Raw genomic sequence first — 21,098 nt, forward strand, 5'->3', positions numbered from 1 at the left:
CGGGGGCCGGGACCCCCAGCGCCATGTACGCCGCCGGCCGGGCCGCCCGCCGCGTCCCGGCGCCCCCGGGCTCCGCTCCCCGCGGCGTGTGTCCGTCGTGCGTGTCATTGTCTGGGCTCCGCTCTCGCCGCCCCCCTTCCGCCTCCCTCCCCGCTCCCCGCCCTCGGGCCCTGCCCCCCGCCCCGGAGGGCTCCCGGGCGGAGGCCCCGGTTGCCTCCCCGACCCCCACGTGTCCAGCTCGCGTCTGAGCCCCTGCCCCGACCCCACCCCGCTCCTGCCCAGTCATCTCTGCGCGCACCCGGGCTCCCCCGAGCCCCACCTGTCTGGGCGCTGCGTCCCTTCCAGCCGGTGCACGCGACCTGCCCCCACTCCCCTGGGCCCTCCGGCGGTCTCCCCGCACGCTGGCCCGCCCACTCTGGGGTCCTGGGGTCGTCCTCGCCCGCTAAAGACCCGCACCTTGGTTTGCACGGCGTCTCTCCTCCGCCTGCTAGTTCCCCAGCCATCCTTCATCCGCGTCCTGAAGCTGGAAAACGGGGTTTCTTATCTCACTGGGTCACCCAGATCGGTGTCCTTCCACTAAACTGGAGCCCCAATAAACATGGTTCCAGAAGCACGTTGTATGAGTACGTATCTGCCTGCAAGTATGATGGCAAAGCCGAGTACAGTTGTGGCTAGCTGCATTTGTAAGTAGCAAGTCCTTATCAGAACTTTCCCTGGGGTGTTTTCGTGACCGGGACCCCTCTGGGAGAAGCCTTTCTGTAAGAAAGGACACCTCGAGGGTTCCCAGGGTCTGCCCACTTTCAACGACTTGCTGTCCTGGTAGAAATGTTTGAGACGGGAAGCGGGTGTCAGGCATCTTCCTTTGTTCAGGTGAAACACCGTTGTTGCTTTCTTTGAGCCTCGCTCTGAATTTTCTTAAATGTTGCAGACTTCAGGGGACGTGTTTCTTTCATAAGGGCGTAAGTAAAAGTCACCTTCAGCAAAATGGTCCCTTTGGAGTGGACGTCTCAGACTGAACCGCTTGTTCACCCATGAAACCATTCATTCATTCGACCTTTTTGAGTTGCTCTGTGGCTCCAGGCGGGGTGGAAGAGGGGCTCCCAGGGTACTGGGGTATGCTGGGCAGAGCGCTGAGGATGGCCCCGTTATTGGGAAAGGAAATGAAGTCCTAGGAGCTTCCTGGAGGAAACGACACCTAGTAGTGGTGAAGGGAGAGTGGAGTGAGAGGAAGGGGGTAGACCCAATTAAGTGTAGTCAGTCTGCAGGCTTGGACGTCACTTAAGTGTCATGCGTGCTACTCCTGCCTGTTACCGTTTTCTTATCCTTTTAAAATTAGTTCTTAGTACTATAGAAGTAATCAGTTACGGTAGTAACTGTAGTCAAATAAATACTTGAGATGGCTTGAAATGTAAGCCATGGATTTTCTGGAAACTTAGTTTAACCTTAACTGCTTAGTTTGGCAGCATTCAAACAATGCAATTCAATCATAATTGATTGATAAGTACTTTTAAAGGATTCACTGAGAAATGACTCTCAGTCATTATGAGAGAGAGAGTTAAATGACTCTCTTTTCATGTATTTGTATTTAAGAGGTGGGGTTCTTGCTGTGTGGTCCAGGCTAATCTCCAATTCCTGGGCTCAAGCAGTCCTCCCACCTCAGCCTCCCAAGTAGTTGGGACTGCAGACGTGTGACACCAAGTCAAGCGAACGATTATCTTTTATCTCTAACCTTGCACACAGTAGGAATTCAGTAATTAGTTGAATAAGCTAATGAAGTCTAAATGTGAAACACAAGGAGTAATTTCCAGGCCCAGCCTCTTGATTCCGGTGTCCAATAATATGTGGTTTTTAAATCTAGATGCCAGGCTATATGTAATCTCATTTATTTGTGTATGATTTTTAAAAATTCCGTTTCATGCGCTATATAAACGTGTAATCGTATTTTAAAGGGATCAAGAGTTATTATTTCTCTAACATGCCTGTACCTCTAAACATCACATTATCTTAAGCATATTTAATGCATCATCTTTAATAACTTTTTATCAATATTTCACTTAAAAGAATATAAACTCTGAATAATATATATTTCAAGATTAGATTGAATGACAAAAATCTTAGATTATTACTGTCATCTGTTATGAATGTGTAAACATTTTATAATTTTTAAAAGATTATATTGACATCATTTACAAAGGATTAGGATGCAGATGCACCAACTCATCAACTGGTCAACAATTAATAAACTAACTTTGACGTTTCTTGAGTACAAAGATGCTGTACTATTCTTAACTCTCATTAGATATAGAGAAAGGAATACATGGTTCATTGACAAGGTTTTGTTTTTAAAGAAAGTATTAAAAACCTAACCGAGGCCGGGCTCCATGACTCAGCCTATCATCCCAGCACTTTGGGAGGCCAAGGCGAGTGGATTGCCTGAGCCCGCGGGTTCGAGACCAGCCCAGGCAACTTAGCGTTACCTCATTTCTACAATAAATCAAAAATTAGCCAGGTGTGGTAGGGCACACCTGTAGTCCAGCTACTTGGAAGACTGAGACAGAAGGATTGCTGGACCCCAGCAGGTTGACACTGGGGTGGCCATGAGCATACCACTACACTCCAACCTGGGTGACGAGTGAGACTCCAACTCAAAAAACAAAAAACCGAACCGAAGTTTTGTTTCTGAGTCAGTTAACCAGGTATACTGGCAGACCTCTCGTGGGTTACCTACCAGCAACTCTACCACACTTTTTCACAAAATAGAAATAAGTCACTTCATAGTATAGCGTTATGGAACTAATTATTTTATCATGATGATCTTTGACTGATAATGGAATTTTGGGCATTGAGAGCTTATTTGTAACCAAAAAAAATCAAAATTTTTTATCTTACATTTTTCTGACTTGTGTTAATGTGTGAAACAGTCACCAACACGCATTGCAGGTTCATTGATCTTTGTTGTGCAGTAGTCATTTGCTGGACTTCCACCTGGTGTTCTATTCGAGCAGACGGCTCAGTCTCATTTTCTTCCTCCCACATTAGTAATATGTAATTTATTGTCCATTCTGTTTGAAGGCGATGTGAAAGGATGCACTTGTGATTCCTGAAAACCACTTCTCAACTGTTACAGCATATCAGTATAGACTCCATCTCTTTATTTGCTGCTTCTTACTCTTTGAATGGAAAACTTAAAGGAAACATTTTTGAAAAATCTGCGCCTGCATAAGTTTGTCCCCTCAGAGGGGACACCCAGGTGCAACAGGTTAAGTTATAATTAGCTATTATTTACTAATTTGGTTTTAATACTTAATTCAGTTACTGCAAGAAACCTTTTTACAATAAGCTGAAAGTAAATGTACAGAAGTTGTCATAATTTAGTAGTGTGTGATTCTATTAAATATTCACATCTTGAAATGAAATGCAGTTACTATTTAGTTTATTTTTCTAATGGTTCATTGTCATTCTAAACATTGTTTTTATGTGCAAGTTTAGAAATTAATCACTGTAACTTCTTATCGTTGCTTAGTTGTGTAAGTAATACATAGGTGTGTTCTGTCTGAGCTATATTAGGTGTGATTTTATATTCTTCTGAAGTGTAATTTTTTACTCAACAGTTACAAGGGCCCGTTGTTGGAAGATGGCGCTCTGTCTCAGGCAGTCTCTGCTGGAGCCAGCTCCCCTGAGTTTACCAAACTCTGCGCTTGGCTGGTGTCTGAATTAAGAGTGCTCTGTAAACTAGAGGAAAATGTGCAAGCAACTAACAGTAAGTAAACACTCACTTTTAGGTACAAAATGCGAATATAAAATTGGGGCATTGGCAATTAAGCACTATTAGCACCAAAACTGAAATTTCAAGGTTTTTGTAAATGTAAAGAAAAAATTTGTAAAGGATACAGGACTTTTTTTTAGTCTCTGTTGTTTTTATTTTTTAATTAATTATTTTGAAGCAGGTTCTTTCACTGTCACTCCAGGTTGGAGTTCAGTGCTGCTGTCATAGGTCACTGTAACCTTGAACTCCTGGGCTCAACCGATCTTCTTTCCTTGGCTTCCATAGGAACTGGGACTCCAGGTGCAAGCCCCCACACGCGGCTCCTTTTTTATATCTTTTTTCTTTTGTTATTTTAAGAGATGGAGTGAGTCCGGCCACATTGCCCTGGCTCGTCTCAAACTCCTGTTCTCAAGCAGTCTTCTTTCCATCTCAGCCTTCTTGGTACCTAGGGTTACAGATGTGAGCTGCCATGCCTGGCTTTGTTATTTTTAGAGATGAGGTGATTCAGAAATTGAAAAACCAGAATACAGTCATGTAACTGAATAATTTGTGGAGGTTGAGAAGACCCTATTACCGAGATACAGAAAAATGGAGACCACAAGTAGAGAATATGTGAACTTTCTGTATTTTGTGAAACACGAATTGTAAGGTCCTAGATTCATGACTAGAACTAGAAATTAGGATGTTTTTCTTTTAGAATGACTAAGATTCCAGAAGCACATGTAGCATGTAGAGTAAATGCATTGCAGTCCTGTTACGCTTGAGAAGGATGATCGCGTTGTTAAGAAGCTTCTTTACCATGAGACGACATCCTTAAGAGCATCACACGCAGGTCCAACACAGTCAGCTCTGTCAGACTGAGAGCTGTTTTCTGTTTGCCAGTTTTGTTATCACTTCAGCACAAGCTTATCGAAGCTGCAAAACAGACAAGAGCTTGGAAGCTAACACTCCCCCATGTGGTTCCTTCCTGCTGTAAGTAAACCTATAATAGGAGACCCACCCTGTGGAGAACTGTGCACAGAGTCCCCCATTGTCCCCACTTAATTTCTTTTTGAATTGCTCACCTCTTGCACGTTGATATATTTTGTGTGTCCATGTTTCATTGCATTCCAATCTCACTATTAAGCAGGGTTCAGTGTTGCAGTAACGACCACCACAGCTTACATTTCCTAAGCACTCAATGTGTTCTGAGCACCTCACATGTGCTGACTCATGGAAACCTCAGGGTAGCCCTCGGAGATAGGTTTTATGACTTTAAAAAAAAAATTTTATTTTAGAGCCAGGGGTACACATGCATCTTCCTTACGTGGACAGATTGTGTAAAGGTAGGGGATGGGTCTCAGGTGGCCCATTCCCTGGAGGGTGAGCACTGCCTCGAAGTTGTTTCTGAACCCCAGCCGCCTCTCCCCCTTGTTGGTGTTTCCTGTGTCTGTTATTTCCACCTTTGTGACTGTTTAGCTCCCACATATGAGGGAGACTACGCGGTGTTTGGTTTTCTGTTTCTGAGTCAGTTTGCTTAGGATGATGAGCTCTAGCTCCATCCATGTTGCTGCAGAGGACACGATTTCATTGTTTTATGGCTATGGAGTATTGGTGTATATATACCTCATTTTCACTAACCACTGATCTGTTAGTGGGCATTTAGGCGGATTCCACATCTTAGCAATTATGAGTTGTGCGGCAATGAACATGTGGGTGCAGGTGTCTTATATAATGACCTCTGTTCCTTAGGGTTAGATACCTAGTAGCGGGATTCCTGAATTAAGTGGTAGATCTACTTTTAGTTCCTTGAGTGATCTCCATACTGCTCTCCATAGAGTTTGTACTAATATACACTTCCACCAACAGTGTAAAAGTTATTATTCTTATAATATTAAAGTAGAAAGCCCAAAGAGGTTAAATGTGTTCCTGAGGTCACATGGCTCACTAGAGGTTGGCCCAAGGTTCAACCCCAGAACAGTAGTCAAGTGGTGTGCGTAAACCTTGTGCTGTGCTGCCTCTTAACTTAGTGCTTAAGAGATGTGGGAGCCTTGGGAAACACCAGTACTCTATAGATGACAACTATTTAACCTGGCGTCCCTTCGTTCAAATGAAACCTAGTATGGAAGCCAACATATAAAACAGGTTAAAAAAAAAGTGTAGCTGTTCTAACTTTAGCTACGGAGGGCACCTTTGCACAGCTTTCCTCGTCCTCCCAGTTTCCTCTAAAGGAGCTCTGTGGAACCTGGGTTTGCAAAACATTGATAATACAGGCCTCCTGTTTTACTGATGAGAAAGTGGACTCAGTCAAATGACTCAGAGTTTGTTCATTTCTACCCCTCTGTGATATTGACTAGAAAACAGTCAAAATAATACAGAGGAAGAAGCATTGTTTCTTCTTTGGCTCACCCAATTAACTCTACTTTGTTACTTGCTACGGGAATACAGAAATTCCATCTAACTGGGAGTATTAGGCAAACGTGAAATAGCTGATCAGTACAGTAATTAAATGCTTCACTTTATGGCTCACGGAGAGAGGAAATCAGTAAGTGCAGAAGTACAGAAAGTTCATTAAGGAGCAAGACCACTGGGTTTTGATGGATGGGAGGGGTTTGCTGGAGAAGAAGAGAGGAGAGGCCCTATCTGTCACAAGGCATAATTTAAATGAAGGCACAGATGGAATACTTGTGGAGGTGGTACGTAGGTGATTGTGGCTGGATGTGCTGGGAAGGGCAGGCGTAAGCAGCTAGGAAGAACCTTTTTTTTTTGAGTTGGTGTCTCACTCCTTTGCCCAGGCTGGAGTGCAATGGCACAAACGCTCATGGTCACCCCAGCGTCAACCTTCTGGGCTCCAGCAATCCTTCAGCCTCAGCCTTCCAAGTAGCCAGAACTACAGAAGCACGCTACCATGCCTGGCTATTTTTTATTTTATTGTAGAGACAAGGTCCCCGGCAGGTTACCTGGGTTGGTCTCGAACCCACAGGCTCAGGCAGTCCACTCACCTCAGCCTCCCAAAGTGCTGGGATGACAGTTTGAGCCACCGAGCCCAGCCAAGAATCTTTAAAGATAGAAAAAAATTAGATGAGATAGACATTACGGAGCTATTAACAATTCTAAGAAGGGAATAATCTAATGAATGCTGTTTAAGAAAGAAAAGATTTAGTGGTGTGAGAAAGGCTAAATTAGAAGGGAGAGGAACACAAGCTATGAAAATCCTATTAAAGATTTCAGTTGATACATCATCATTATTGTGTCAATGGAGAAAATCAGTTTGGTTAATAAGGGCATTTTATTCCCACCAGGCCCGAGCGAAGCTGAGAGTTCCAGCTCGAGGTGAGCGGGCTGCTCGGGGGAGATGACTGCCCGTACCCCGCACTGACGTCCGGGGACGTGACCAAGCGCCTTCTCGTCCAGAAGAACTGCCTCCTTTTGCTCAGTAAGTTCGTGGCTGCTGGAATGTAGCCTCACTTTCCGTTTATGCTTTCCATGACTAATAAGCTGGATGTTCATTTTGTTTGTTTTATTAAGGCCTTAATTCAAATTTCTGTTTCTTTTAGAGGAAACTTTGTAAATGTCCAGTTTAGGAACTGATGATAGGCATGTGCACTGGTGGCACTGCAGCTTTTATAATGACACCGTTTTGTTATTTCAACTTTGACAGTACCAGGCTGTCATGCCTCACCTTGTGAGACCAGGCTGGCACTAGAGTGTTCTGAGTATGTGCTCATTCAGCCTCTGCCTTTTAAACTAGAGGCACATTTTAAAACAGACTGGAAATATGGTGTGGAAATAATGAAACTTTTCTTGAGAAATTAATTTCTCTGAGGGGAATAAGCATTTGTTAGATATAGTTAATGGTTAATATAATTATTTAAAGTATTTTGTTGACATTTCTTTGTGGTGAGGAATTGTTTAAGGATTTTGGTTTTGTTTGTAAATATTCTGGAATAATATTTGGATTGTTCCTGTACTTACCGTTCTTTTTAGGAAATAAATTTTTATGAGGTGTTCTTTCCTACCATGGTTTTATATGCTAACTACTCTTTGTCTCTTCACACTGAAAAACAGCATCTAGCCTCACAAATTTTGTTGCTTTCTACAAACTTCCCAAGCGAACACAACCAGTAGTCTTAATTCAGGACTTTTGTAGCATTCCGAGGCAGTTTAGATTAAACTTTGGTTAACTGCAATATTATATGTCTCATGACAAGCACAGTTTGGAAGATGTTTAAAGTCTTTGTCTTCACAATTTTACTACAGTTCTGAAAAATGATATAACTTCAGTTTTGAAGGTTTCATTTTTTAAAAAGTGTTTATAGCCATTATACTTAGGCACTAAGTTATTTGAGAATCACTCTCTTAACTTCCCTTTGTCTGTCACATGACTGTTACTGGGGGAATGGATGCATAAGGTTAGGCATACCTTCAGATCCTGCTGTTGCTGCAGATGGTTCTTACGTGTCCATTCAGTGTCCTTCACATCGTTGAATTTCCGTAACTGGCTCAGTGACGTGTACCCAACTGATTCTTCCACTGTAGTGTTGCTTAGCCGTACCAAGAATACTTGGCACTTGGAGTATGTTATCTACATGGGAAGATAGTAGCTGTGTGGAATGCTTAGTCATGACCCTGAATAGCTAATTCTTCCAGAGAGCTCCTTTTGACCTTTTTAGCACTGATTTACTTACAAAAACCACTTTGAATGTAAATCTTCATAAAACGCTTTTCACTCTCTCCATTTCTTTTTTTTTTTTTTTGAGTCGGAGTCTCACTCTGACGCCCAGACTGGAGTGCAGTGGCACACTCCTGGCCACTGCAGCCTCAACCTGCTGGACTCCGGCAATCCTTCCACCTCAACCTTCCAAGTAGCTGGAACTACAGGCACGTGCTACCACGCCCAGCTAATTTTCGATTTATTGTAAAGACGAGGTCTCCCTAAGTTGCCCGGGTGGGTCTCGAACCCGCGGGCTCAGGCGATTCACTTGCCTCGGCCTCCCAAAGTGCTGGTCCCTGAGCCCGGCCTACTCTCTCCATTTTTTTAAGCAGACTGCAGTTAACATTATTTTGGACTCAGGTCATAATTGTAGACTTCAGTTTAATGTGCTAGCACCTGAAAATCTTCAAGAATAAACAACTGTTCACTCTAAAATTAAATGACTTGGTCCCTTTTTAAATTCTTCATACATACGTTCACATTCACTATTTCCCTCTTCTTTTCCTTTGCCTCTGCTGTTTTCCCTTTCTAAAATGCCCGCCTCTGTAACCTCTCAAGCTCATGTGTACCTTCTGCTTGTTCTGTGTTCGTTTTTCTCATCTTTCCAGGTATCAGTTACCGCATCTCAATGCTATAATTTTATCTTTCCAGCATCCTTACCGTACTAGTTTGAATCTTTTATCACATTGTGTTTTGGGGCAGCGGGGAGAAATAAACCAACCTGATTAGAATTGTTAGTAAATAGAATGGGAGTAGACTTGAGAGAGTGGCTGGAAAGCGCTTTTGGACTTAAAAGACTCTGTTTTGGTCTTCGGTGGTTTTGGGGTTGTTTCCCTTAGCTCAGTTGAGTCAGATGTCTGAGTTCCTAACAGTTAAGAACTACTCGTATTTTTTGCGGTATCCTTCATCCCTAGGTAGGTTGTTGTAGAGCTACCCTCTGTTTTGACATTTCTCTGGTGCCTTCCCTAGTGCTGTGGACACGGCGAGTAAAGAGTTCTGTGAGCATTGTATTAGTAAGCTAGTTTGTGAAGACCTGCACTTCCTTGTCCCAGATTTAGAGACCCAGCGTGTTAAACCATAGAGCACTTGATTTTCTAGAACAAGAGTTGTCAGACTCTTTCCAAAAGGGCCGGATCGTGAGCATTTTGGGCTCTTTGGCTTCCTGAGCTCTGAGTTCTTCATCATGACTGCTCAACTCTGCAGTTGTGGTGTGATGGCCACAATGAAATCTAACTGGGAGAAGGCATGGGCAGTGTGGAACCCGTTTTGCAAAAGCAAAGGCCGTGGTTGAAACAGTGAGCTTCACGCGCTGAAGTTTTAACTCATAAATCCAGTTTGCTGTATGGAACACGTTAAAATTTTATAGTATCAAACCCATTTAGAATGACCTTTCCAGACACTTGGCTGTATTTGTTTTAAAACTGGCAGCTTTTCAGAAACCATTTGCCAGAATTATGACCCCCAAGCTTCTAGCATTACACTTGGGTATAGGAAGTGAGACATTCAAACTGATCCTTTTTTTGTACTTCTAATAGACTTAAGGGCTTTGAAAATATCTTCTTCCACAGTTACGTTCCTTATATTATCAGAAAGGCCTCTCTTTGTGTATAACCCGAAACCCTAAGATTCAAATGGTTGTTAATCGTCTTTTCCAAAAATGGCCTCAGGAAGGTTAAAGGAATGGAATTGAATATTTACCCTTCAGCTGAATTACCTGAAGCAGATGGCAGGCCCTGTTACACCTGGCTAAAGTCAGTGCACAGGGTTGCCACCGACACAACGGGAACTCTGCCAAGGAGTGGTTGGGACGTTTTGTAGTTGTTTCAGGGGAGTGGGGAGAGGGAGGCCTGAGAGGAACACAGATGGGAGGGAGCTTGCTCTGAGCAGCCAGAGGATGGCCTCAAGCACTAGAGACCTGGGGAGAGGGACTTAGAAGAGTTCGTGCCTTCCCACTTCTCCTGCGACCTAAACCTGGACTTCCCAGGAACGTTGTTGTTTCTCACTGGTTCCAGACAGGCAGCCTGGTGACTGGCAGACCAGAGGGTGAGGTTGTATCACTGGTGCTCACAAGTGGTGAGAAGTATAAAAACATTTTTAACTGTCACCACATCTCAGTCACCTGCCACCTTTTGCACAATTTTTACAGATGCCAACCCCTGTTCTGGAGGTTCCTTAATAGTGGTATGTAAGAATCCAGACTCTTAGCTGCTATCGACCTCGATCCTTTGATTTCAAAGAATAATCGCTTATTTTTAAATTAACCTTTAAACATTATACGTTGGTTAAATACCTGAGTTACATAACCAATTTATATGTTATGTCATTTGCAGGTAAAAATGGTTTTTATTTCTTGTTTCTATCCATTCTTGCAGCTTTAAAAGTTACATATCGTTAGGTCTATAGAGTTGTGATTCCGGACTTATGACACTAACTGTAGCTGTATCTCATTTTGAAATCTTATTTTGTTTACTTCAGCATACCTCATCTCAGAACTAGAAGCTGCCAGAATGCTCTGTGTGAATGCTCCTCCAAAAAAAGCTCAAGAAGGAGGCGGTAGTGAGGTCTTTCAAGAGTTGAAAGGCATATGTATTGCTCTAGGAATGTCCAAACCTCCAGCCAATATAACTATGTTCCAATTCTTCAGCGGGATTGAAAAAAAAGTAAGACCTTTAGTACCAAATTGTAGTGTATTAAAGGCATAGTCCTACATTTGTTTGAAATGAAACAATTAAGTTAATTCCTCTTGATGGGAACCTAATGTGCATTTTATTAAGTAATTGTTACTAAATGAGTTTGGGGTTTTAAATCTTAGATGCCTTAAAGAGAAATTAGTATTTTTTTTAACGTTAGCATATGTCTTTTTCAAGAAAGGAAACTTTACACTGATTTGTAAGCTAGAAGTAAGCTAGCTATAATGTAAAAAGGATTAAGATTTAAGTCCTTTTAAAAATTATTTTATCGTTGAACTTTGATGCCATTAATTGGTCCTTATAGTTCAGTGTTACCACCCTCCTGCCCATTGACTGGACAGAAAAGGATGTTAACACTTTGGTTTATTACCCAGTCACTTTGAGTCTCATATGCTTCAACGGGCAAACTAGATGTGTTGACTGCTAACATGATCTAGTATATGAAAGTAAATTGTAATTATTTTTATGCCACACATTATCAACAGTTCAGGTTTTTTTAATGTAAAAAAACAAGCAGTTCAGGAACAAGCAGTTTTAACAAGCATGAATGCATAGAGGAGAATGGTCTCTCGCAGTAGTTACCCCCTAAGCACGTCTGCTGGACCCTGAATTGGTGCGTTTGCCTCGTGGCATAGCCCGCCCCACGATGCCCAGACTTGGCTCAGCTCTGCAGGGGAGCGGCAGCATCTCCATAGCCCACATTTGCCTGTGTGTCCATCCATCCATCGGCAAACGCTCACAGAGTGCCAGCTGCTGTTGGGCACTGTTCTGGGTGCAGTGAAGGAACCACGCCGTGTAGGCGTGAGGAGTGGGACAGGAGTGTCTGTCTCATGGGCCTTGGACATTGACATTCAAAGCATCCTCCACCCATGCCTCTGTCAGGAGTCTTCTTTTGATGGCAAGATATGATAGGAATTGGGAAGAGGAGGAGGAGATGCTAGACTTGTAGATTTTTTATTCATTTATTTATGTTTTTGTGTCAGTTAAAGGAAACATTAGCAAAAGTTCCACCTAATCATGTGGGAAAGCCTTTATTGAAGAAGCCAATGGGACCAGCCCACTGGGTGAGTAGTGGTCATCGTGAAGAAACTGTGAGGAGCTATCTGTTCTGTTATTTTATTCTCAGCATTTATATTTTTGTGCTTTTTAAGTTATTTTCTTATTTTTGATTCTGGGTGGATATCCGTAGACTCATTTATTTGAATCTCGAGGTTTATGCAAAATAATTTTATTTGTATAAGTTCAGAAGAACTTATCTTATAATTTGTAAATATTCCACACAGCTGTTTGTTTGTTTGTTTTGAGTTGGAGTCTCACTCAGACACCCAGACTGGAGTGCAGTGGCCGCTCCCGGCCACCGCAGCCTCGACCTGCTGGGCTCTGGCGGTCCTTCTGCCTCAGCCTTCCGAGTAGCTGGAACTACAGGCGTGCGCTACTACACCCGGCTCATTTTGATTTATTGTAGAGATGAGGTCTCACCAAGTTGCCCAGGCGGGTCTTGAACCCGCGGACTCAGGCAATCCACTCACCTCAGCCTCCCAAAGGCATGGGATTACAGGCTGAGCCACCGAGCCCGGCTTGTTTGTTTTTAATTGGAGTCTTTCTCTCCCAGACTGGAGTGCAGTGGCACACTCATGACCACCACAGCCTCAACCTACTGGGCTCAGGTGGTCCTCCCAGGTGATCCTTCCACCTCAGCCTTCCAAGTAACTGGAACCACAGGCATGTGCCACCACGCCTGGCTCTTTTTTTTTTTTTTTTTTTTTTTTTTTATTATAGAGATGAGGTCTCACCATGTTGCTCAGGCTGGTCTCGAACCCCTGAGTTCAGGCAGTCCTCTCGCTTCCACATCCCAAAGTGCTGGGATTATAGGTTTTGTTTTTGCTTTTAGTTAGGGTCTAACTACCAATCCCCTGGTTGCAGTGTGGTTGTACAATCATGGTTCACCACAGCCTCAGACTTCTGGGCTTAAGTGAGCCTCTCTCCTCAGCCTCCTGAGTAGCTGGGACTACAGGCACACACTACCACACCTGGCTAATTTGTAAATTTTTTTTTTGTAGAGATGGGGTCTTGCTTTGATGCCTGGGCTGGTCTCAGAGTGCTGGGCTCAAGCAGTCCTCCCTCCTCATCCTCCCAGAGTGCTGGTACTACAGGCTTGCACCATCGGCCCAGCCTTCACACAGCTGGTTAAAATAAACTAAACTTCAGTGTGATGCATATTTCTAGTTGCCAGATGGCTTGTTTCCAAGCCAAAAACTTAATTGGGCTGAGCTTCACACAGTGAATTAGGAGGAAGCTAAATAAGAATTTTGTACTTTACATATTCTTTATTGTGTTTTGAGAATTAGCTTTTTGTTGCCTATCATTTCATTAATTGTTGGTATATTGTGTGGAAGAGGGACCATGTGTTAAGTGCTGGGACATCAGGTATGAATATATACAGTTTCTGCCTTTGTAGGGAATTAAGCAAATTGGAACTCTGGTTGGTCTTTCTAATTTTGCTCCAGGAAAAGATAGAAGCAATTAACCAAGCCATAGCCAATGAATATGAAGTCCGGAGAAAGCTGCTAATAAAACGTTTGGATGTCACCGTACAGTCCTTCGGCTGGTCTGACAGAGCTAAGGTACATGTTAAATAATTGAAAAGAGCAGGGTATTTATAGACATGATCCCTACCGTCTACACAATTTAAATGCAGTAGAGACTACAGGAGACACATGTGGGAGACACACGGAGGATCCTTCCATAGTGACTGCCTGAGTAGCAATTCTTCTGGCTGCTCGTCAAGAATGAAAACATTTATTTTTTAACGTTTAAATATTTTTCAACAAAATTGAATTTTGTAGTTCTTCATTAGAAGTGTACCCATTTGTGGGAGATGGAGTTATAAATCTGAAAATCACTAAAATAATAAATTGATTTCAGAATATTAGTTTACTATACTTCCAGCTAACAACTTAATTTGCTAGTTGAAGTAGTAATTTGACCAGATATTATGACTTACAAAGAATTGGAGAATCTGGTAAAATCTAAGTTGTATTTCCACTTAAATGAGACAATCCAGGTAAAGGCTTTGGTTGTTCAATAGAGATGTGTCACCTTTTAGAAACCAAAGATCAAAGGTGGGGACGTTAAGAAGCAAAACTTTTGAAATGGGTTTATATTCTTCTGTTTAAATAGAGAAAATGATATGTTTGGTCTGAGCCCAATGACGGGGGAAGCCTTTTCACCTTTTGGCCCCCAACCCTAAAGGGAAGTCTCCCCACCCCCACTCCCTGCTGAGTCAGTGGGTCTGGCCGCTGGACAGGTGAGGCAGTTCTAGGCGGGGGTGATGGGAAGCAGAGCTTTATCTGGCCATCTGGCGCCTCATCAATTCCAGATATTTTGGAGTCCTTTAACATACTTAATACGGGTTTGTCTTATGTCATTTTGAAAACTGACATTTGTCTTTGAATGCTTTTCTTTCAACAGAGTCAGACAGAAAAGTTAGCCAAGGTTTACCAGCCAAAACGTTCGGTCTTAACTCCTAAAAGCACGGTTTCTGTTGCCCACCTTTTGGCTGCCAGGCAGGATTTGTCAAAGATCTTGAGGACAAGTAGCGGCTCGATAAGAGAAAAGACTGTTTGTGCCATCAACAAGGTGATTAGAGTGCCTTTAACTTTCTTGCGGATCCACTCGATTCCATTCTTAAAATACAAGTTTGAAGTTCCTTTCTCATCCCATAGGTGTTGATGGGCAGGGTGCCTGACCGAGGCGGCAGACCCAATGAGATCGAGCCTCCACCCCCAGAGATGCCGCCGTGGCAGAAGAGACAAGACGGCCCCCAGCAGCAGCCAGGAGGCCGAGGTGGAGGGCGCGGTGGCTATGAGCATTCCTCCTATGGAGGACGAGGAGGCCACGAACAAGGAGGAGGGAGAGGTGGACGTGGTGGCTATGACCACGGCGGCCGAGGGGGAGGAAGAGGAAATAAGCATCAAGGAGGCTGGACGGATGGAGGGAGTGGAGGAGGAGGTGGCTACCAAGACAGTGGCTACCGAGATGCAGGCTTCCAGCCGGGCGGCTATCATGGCAGCCACAGCGGTGGCTATCAAGGTGGCTATGGTGGCTTCCAGACATCTTCATATACAGGAAGTGGATACCAGGGTGGTGGCTACCAGCAGGACAATAGATACCAAGATGGCGGGCACCATGGTGATCGAGGCGGCGGTCGTGGAGGGAGAGGGGGTCGCGGAGGCCGAGGGGGTCGTGCAGGCCAGGGAGGAGGTTGGGGAGGAAGAGGGAACCAGAATTATCACCAAGGGGGTCAGTTTGAGCAGCACTTCCAACATGGAGGTTATCAGTATAACCATTCTGGCTTTGGACAGGGAAGACATTACACCAGTTGAGGCTACGGAACCTTACATTTTGCTAGAGCTCAAGGAATAGACACTTAGTTTCGGAATCCAGAATTCAGCCTTTGTTTTGAATTCACGTGAGGCCACAGGTGGCAGGCAGATTCCTGCTTGGCATCAGCATTTGTAGGTCTTCATTAAATTCTGTTGGTTTTCTTTTTAACGGACTTACACAGTGCTGTTTATTTGAGAAACGCATACGTCTCTCCTTTCTATGAAAAAGTTTTGAGAAGGCGATCGCAATTGCCTTTCATTGACCAGTAGACTAATTCCACAGTCAGAACACACATTCTTTTTTGAAGAAATTACTTGAATAAGTAGTTCTCATGTTTTCAATATGCAGTTTTGAAAATGAGGATTCACCTAGACTTTTTTAGATTTACTGCTAGGAAACCTCTTATTACCAGACCATTTCCGTGTGTTTTGCTTCAAGTCTTCTAAAGCCTGTTTTCCAAGCACGGTTCTGCCCCTAGTTGGCTTCTTATTCAGAGAGCTGATGCCACATGCACTTCATGATAGAACTGAGGTTGGTTCCTCTTAAATGAGCTCTTCTGCAGATAGCACATCCGGTAGCCTTACTTGTCGATGGGATATCGTACCATCCACTCAACTCCGAAAACGTTGAACACGGCCAAGACCCATAAAGATTATAAAGGCAAACTAAGTTGTGAACCTATAGTACATGTAGGCATTTAGTCAAGTATAGCAATTCAAACGGAGCTGCATCCATCCGAAACCAGTTCCTCCCTCAACCTTATTTTTACTTGAAATCTGCTAGAAGAAACAGCAAACCGAAATTTGTTTTGTGCACGAGTTAATACCACTGGCTCAGCAGATGCAAGTGAGTTTGCTTTAGGCAGGAGACCTTTTTGCCACGGAAGACATGCACTACAGAGGAAGACAGGTTTTGCTTAGAGCAGGAGGCCCTTTCTAATTGCTGCAGAAAACAAAAGCCTGGCTGAGCTGACATTTCACATTCTCCCTTACTGAAATCAACATCACAGGATACTTCTTGCTGGGTTTTTGTGTATGTAAACTTTGTCAAGCTGTGAAAGAATATGGCTGGAGGTGTGCTTTGTGTGAAAGGTGAGCAATAAACTTATCTGTACATTCTCTCTGCTTTGGGTTTTATTTTAGCTGCTTACTGTAACCGAGTCATTCTGGACTCTTGTGTCAAGCATGTGACCTGAGGCTTTTGTTCCAAAGATTCTTGAGTGTGTCCTTAAAACTTAAGTTGTAGTGGAAGGTAACCCTTACCCCGAAACCTTAAATACATGGGAAAATGGATCCCAATTTCCAGCTTTTCCTTTTACTCTAACGGGATAGCTAGAAAACGGCACTACTCATCTCTGGCCACTGGGTGTAGCTGTTGCTACACATGTTAAAAATAAATCAGTGCCCCTGATTGTTTTGGGGTTTTTTTGTTTGGTTTCTCCATTCTTCCTAAGAATGGGAGAACTTTTTCTTAAAAGGAAGTGAGTTGAAAATACAAATAAGTTTTTTAAAAGAGAAATTGTAATTTACTACTAAGTAGGGCTTTCTTGGAATAAAGAATCAACTGGTCATTACAAATATCTTGCTATTGAGGTAAGCACATTCTTCTGATAACTAGTACCATCTTTGAAGGCCCGCATTGATTCTTTTAATTTTACCTACTGATCTTTCAGCTAGCACTTACCAATCTAAAATGTTCAAGTTTGAAGACAGTTTGAAGTATTTTATCATTAAAGTTAATTGTGGTTTTAAGTTATCTTGAACGTTGTTTTGGTCTCTTTATGCTGTTGAATAAGTATGTTGAGTGTATATAGGTGTTTCCTTTTAGAAATAAAGTTGTCAGGTTTTCATATCTTAAAATTATATCTTAGACTGTTCACATTTAGGTTAGCATTTGCTTTGATCTATTTTACTGCCTCGGACTCCACAATATACCTAGTGAATACATGGTTCATTCTTTTGACAAATGCAGTTTTGGTTTATTTCACGGTTAATAGATTACTTTTTCAAATATAAGCATGTAAGAAAGCAAATGACACATTTCTCCATGAGAAATTCAGATTCAGGGCTGAAGTCTGCATTTTCATTTTCTGCTTCAAAGTAGGTTCCCCCCACACACAATTTATTCAGTCATCAAAGAATTCAGTTTTCTCTTCAACATAAAGTGCTCTAGAAAGAGGATATTTGAAACCACCAGTTAGTTTTATTATTATTAAAGTTCTTAGATTTTTGTATAAAGAGTGCCTTTTGATCTTACGCTCTTAACCTTAACTTGTAGTAAATAATGATTTACTGGAATTGGGCATATTGAGAATTACTTGAAGAAATTAGAAAAAATATCAGGAGGGAATTTTCAGCCTATGAAATCTTAAACCACGGCCCCTGAAAACAGACCGAGAGGGGGCCTGTGGCTAACACTTCTCCCCCCTACCAGGAACTAGACTGGGACGTCAGCGTTCTCTAGGAAAGTGATTAAAGGTGTGCCACTTACAGTTTTTGTTTCTTGTTCGAGGTTCACACTAAGCTAGTGTCCAACTCTGGCAGGCATAGGATAGACTTACATCCATTCTTGCTAACGCAGGCTTCAGAATCATTTCTGCTTATACTTCACTGATGCCCCAGTGCCCAAGTCTCCTCTCTAGTATTTTTAGATTTGTCCGTCCTACCTTTAGATATTTTGCCTATATTATATCCTTTTGAAAAGGGATTTTAAATGTGTATTACCCATCTCCCCACCTTAAGCAATTTGGATGGTATTTGAGTTGCTTGATTTTTTTGTTTTGCTGTTTTCATGTTTTTTGGTTTTGTTTTTCTAACAGAGGGCAATTGCGTTTTCCTAAATTAGAAACTCCATACGGGGTATTACAGGTTAAGATTTCTTTTTCCCTGCTTTACTTGTTTCTCACATCAGCATGATTGTAATAGCTGGAAATGTTTCCTTAGCTGCGTTGTCTCCACACTTGTATACCTTCATGCTTCCCTTGGATTCACTGCTTGAAGAGGGTGTGCATGGTAGTGTCTGAACATACCTTTTCTCTGGTATTCTTGAGTCACCTTCAGATTCAGGGCTGCAGTGTTGATGTGAGAACTTCATGGTAGGTCACTTCTGGCTACTAAATGTCCATGAAGAGGTCTGGGGGGCGGTTAACACATTCCCAAGGAATTTGTGGGGAGGGCTTAGAAAAAAAATACCTTAAAATGTCAGTATTTATTAAACCAAGTTACAATTTCAAGAAGGAAAAAGGTGTACAGTTCAATAAAAACTGGAACTGCTGCACGCTGGGCTGAGGTACAAAAAGAAAGTTCCTACCCTGAGAACCGTCTGGTGACAGAGCCAGAGACATAGATCATTGTGGCTTAGATTAAAATAAACAGTGGAGGTTACACCAGGTTTCTAGGACGGCATCGTGGTTCAGTATTGCTCCAATGGAATGGAAATTGCAAGAGTTGGGCAAGTTGCAGGGGTCAGGTGACAGAGGGCCCACTGTGCCAGGTAACATGGACCTATTTTATGTGCATAGTAAACCAATGATAAAGAGTGGCGTGTCTGAATTATCGGCCAAACGGTAGGGAATAGGTTTAAGAAAGGAGGCAAAGATTAGGATCAGAAGCACAGAGCAGTACAATATCGCACTAAGGTAGTATGATGACAGAAGGAACAGATTTGGGAAATATTTTGGAGGCAAGTTGTATGGAGTTCATTAGAACTAGAAAGGTAATGACCCTTCCTGGTGGTGGTGGTTTTGCTTTGTGATTGGGTGGGTGCTAGACTATTAGTTGAAATCAAAATGGTAAGAAAGGGGAAAGCTGTGCTGGGGGAATGATTTCGATCTGAAATTCCAGAAAATGTCCAGAGAGAGAGGTCTGGGGGTGATCAGCACCCAGTGATGCTACATTGGAACATTCCATCAGAACAATGATTCTGAATCAAGTCACCCAAGAGGGTGAAAGGACAGTGGACCAAGGGTGGGATCTTGGAAGGGGAGGTTGGAGCAGGGTCACAGAGAAGGGAAAACCAAGAGAAAGGAGGCAGGGCGCTAGGGTTAGGAGGAAGGCCAGTGGTCTGTGGCTGCTGGCTGAGCCCACGCAGTGCTACCACGGCCCAGGTCCATGTAGAGGAGGAAGCCAGGAGGGCTGCCCAAACTCGCCCACATTCATACAGCCAGGGAGTGGGGGAGCTGAAGTCCAAGCCAGGGCCATCCAGCTGCAGAGCTGGGCAAGGAGCAATTCCAGATGCTTTGGAAAAATTCAAGAAACCAGAGCTGAAAAGGAGCCGTTAAACCTCGTGGCCTTTTCCAGAACCATTTCAGGATGAAAGGGCCTGGTTTTGTTTTTTCGTTTTGTTTTGTTTTAGAGTAAGGAAAGAGTGAGACAAGAAAAAGTAGATTCAGACTGTAGTTGACCCTTGAACAACGCAGGCTTGAACAGTGCAGATCCGTGTACACGAGGATTTGTTTTCAACCCAATGTGGAAGGAAAATACAGCATTGGCGGGAGGGGACACCACGTGTAGGGATGGCCAACTCTTCCTACATGTGAGCCGGGGGCTGACTGCGGGACTTGAGCTTCCTGGGTTTTGGTATAACCTGGGGTCCTGGAAACTGTCCTCCCCTCAGTAGTTCAAGAGCCTCACTGAGAAGAGAAGGACAGAATGAATAACAATATAAAACTCAGCGGGGTGAAGTGATATCCTCTGAAGGGTTATGAAACGCAGAGGAAGTTTTCAAGAAAATGTCATTGAAGATCTTCACCCAGAAGTGTCCGTTACCGAATTGTGTAGGAATTCCAAGCAAGCACATCCAGCACTTACTTCTGCTTACTGCTGCTACGTTTGACGAGGGGTTTACAAAACAGTTGGGATAAATGAGATTTTCTTTGGGAGATGTATGGAAAAGTAGGCTTAACACACCAGTTTCCAGCACTTATCAAGGCCCTGGCCGACACCGGCTCTAATGTCTCTTCAAGCTACCTGCCTCCAAATGGCTTCTCTCCCAATGGGGATCAGCCCACGTGGCATGGGAGATGTCCGCTCTGTCAGCTACACTGAAACCTGCCTCGTGCTGGCTAATCCCCAGTAATCAGAAATAGGTGAAAAAAATTCTAACGCTGCCAGGGGAAAGTAAATCCCAACCTAAAAGGATAAGCAGGGGCTATTTTACTTAGCATTCATTAGCAAGCTCATACTTAGCATTCATTAGCAAGCTTATTCTTTATATACTATTAGGATAACTGTGTTCATTGAATTTCTTGTATGAATTTTTTTTACTTTACTGTCTTTTGATTTGCCATGAGATTCAGAAATGAGATTACCCCAGTTCTTTTATTTTGGATAATGGGATCTGGGTATCAATGTTATGTTCTCACCATTTAAAACATTCTAGAAGTGTTTCCTTTGTGTTCTAGAACAATGCAGGCCACACTGAAATTATCTAAACCTTAAACATTAGAAACAGATTTTCTAGTGGACCCATCTGAGCCTGATGAGAATTTGGGACAGTGGCTCTTTCTTTTTTTTTTTTTTTTGAGTTGGAGTCTCACTCTGTCGTCCAAACTGGAGTGCAGTGG

The 21,098-nt window shown here is 43.1% G+C and overlaps 1 protein-coding gene across 1 annotated transcript in view; it reads left to right on the forward strand.

The window, feature by feature from the left end:
* The window catches only part of FAM98A (family with sequence similarity 98 member A), a 16,870-nt gene extending 217 nt beyond the window's left edge, over positions 1-16,653 (forward strand). Inside the window, 7 exon segments of the mRNA XM_008058269.1 lie at positions 3,612-3,764; positions 7,048-7,181; positions 10,935-11,119; positions 12,133-12,213; positions 13,657-13,773; positions 14,621-14,788; positions 14,875-16,653. Coding sequence (XP_008056460.1) covers positions 3,612-3,764; positions 7,048-7,181; positions 10,935-11,119; positions 12,133-12,213; positions 13,657-13,773; positions 14,621-14,788; positions 14,875-15,534 — 1,498 coding nt within the window. The 3' untranslated portion in view covers positions 15,535-16,653.
* Positions 16,654-21,098: the final 4,445 nt, after the last annotated feature.

Source organism: Carlito syrichta, unplaced genomic scaffold (genome assembly GCF_000164805.1).
Source record: "Carlito syrichta isolate Samal-C Ts95f unplaced genomic scaffold, Tarsius_syrichta-2.0.1 Scaffold303271, whole genome shotgun sequence".
In the NCBI taxonomy this organism is placed as follows: Eukaryota; Metazoa; Chordata; class Mammalia; order Primates; family Tarsiidae; genus Carlito; species Carlito syrichta.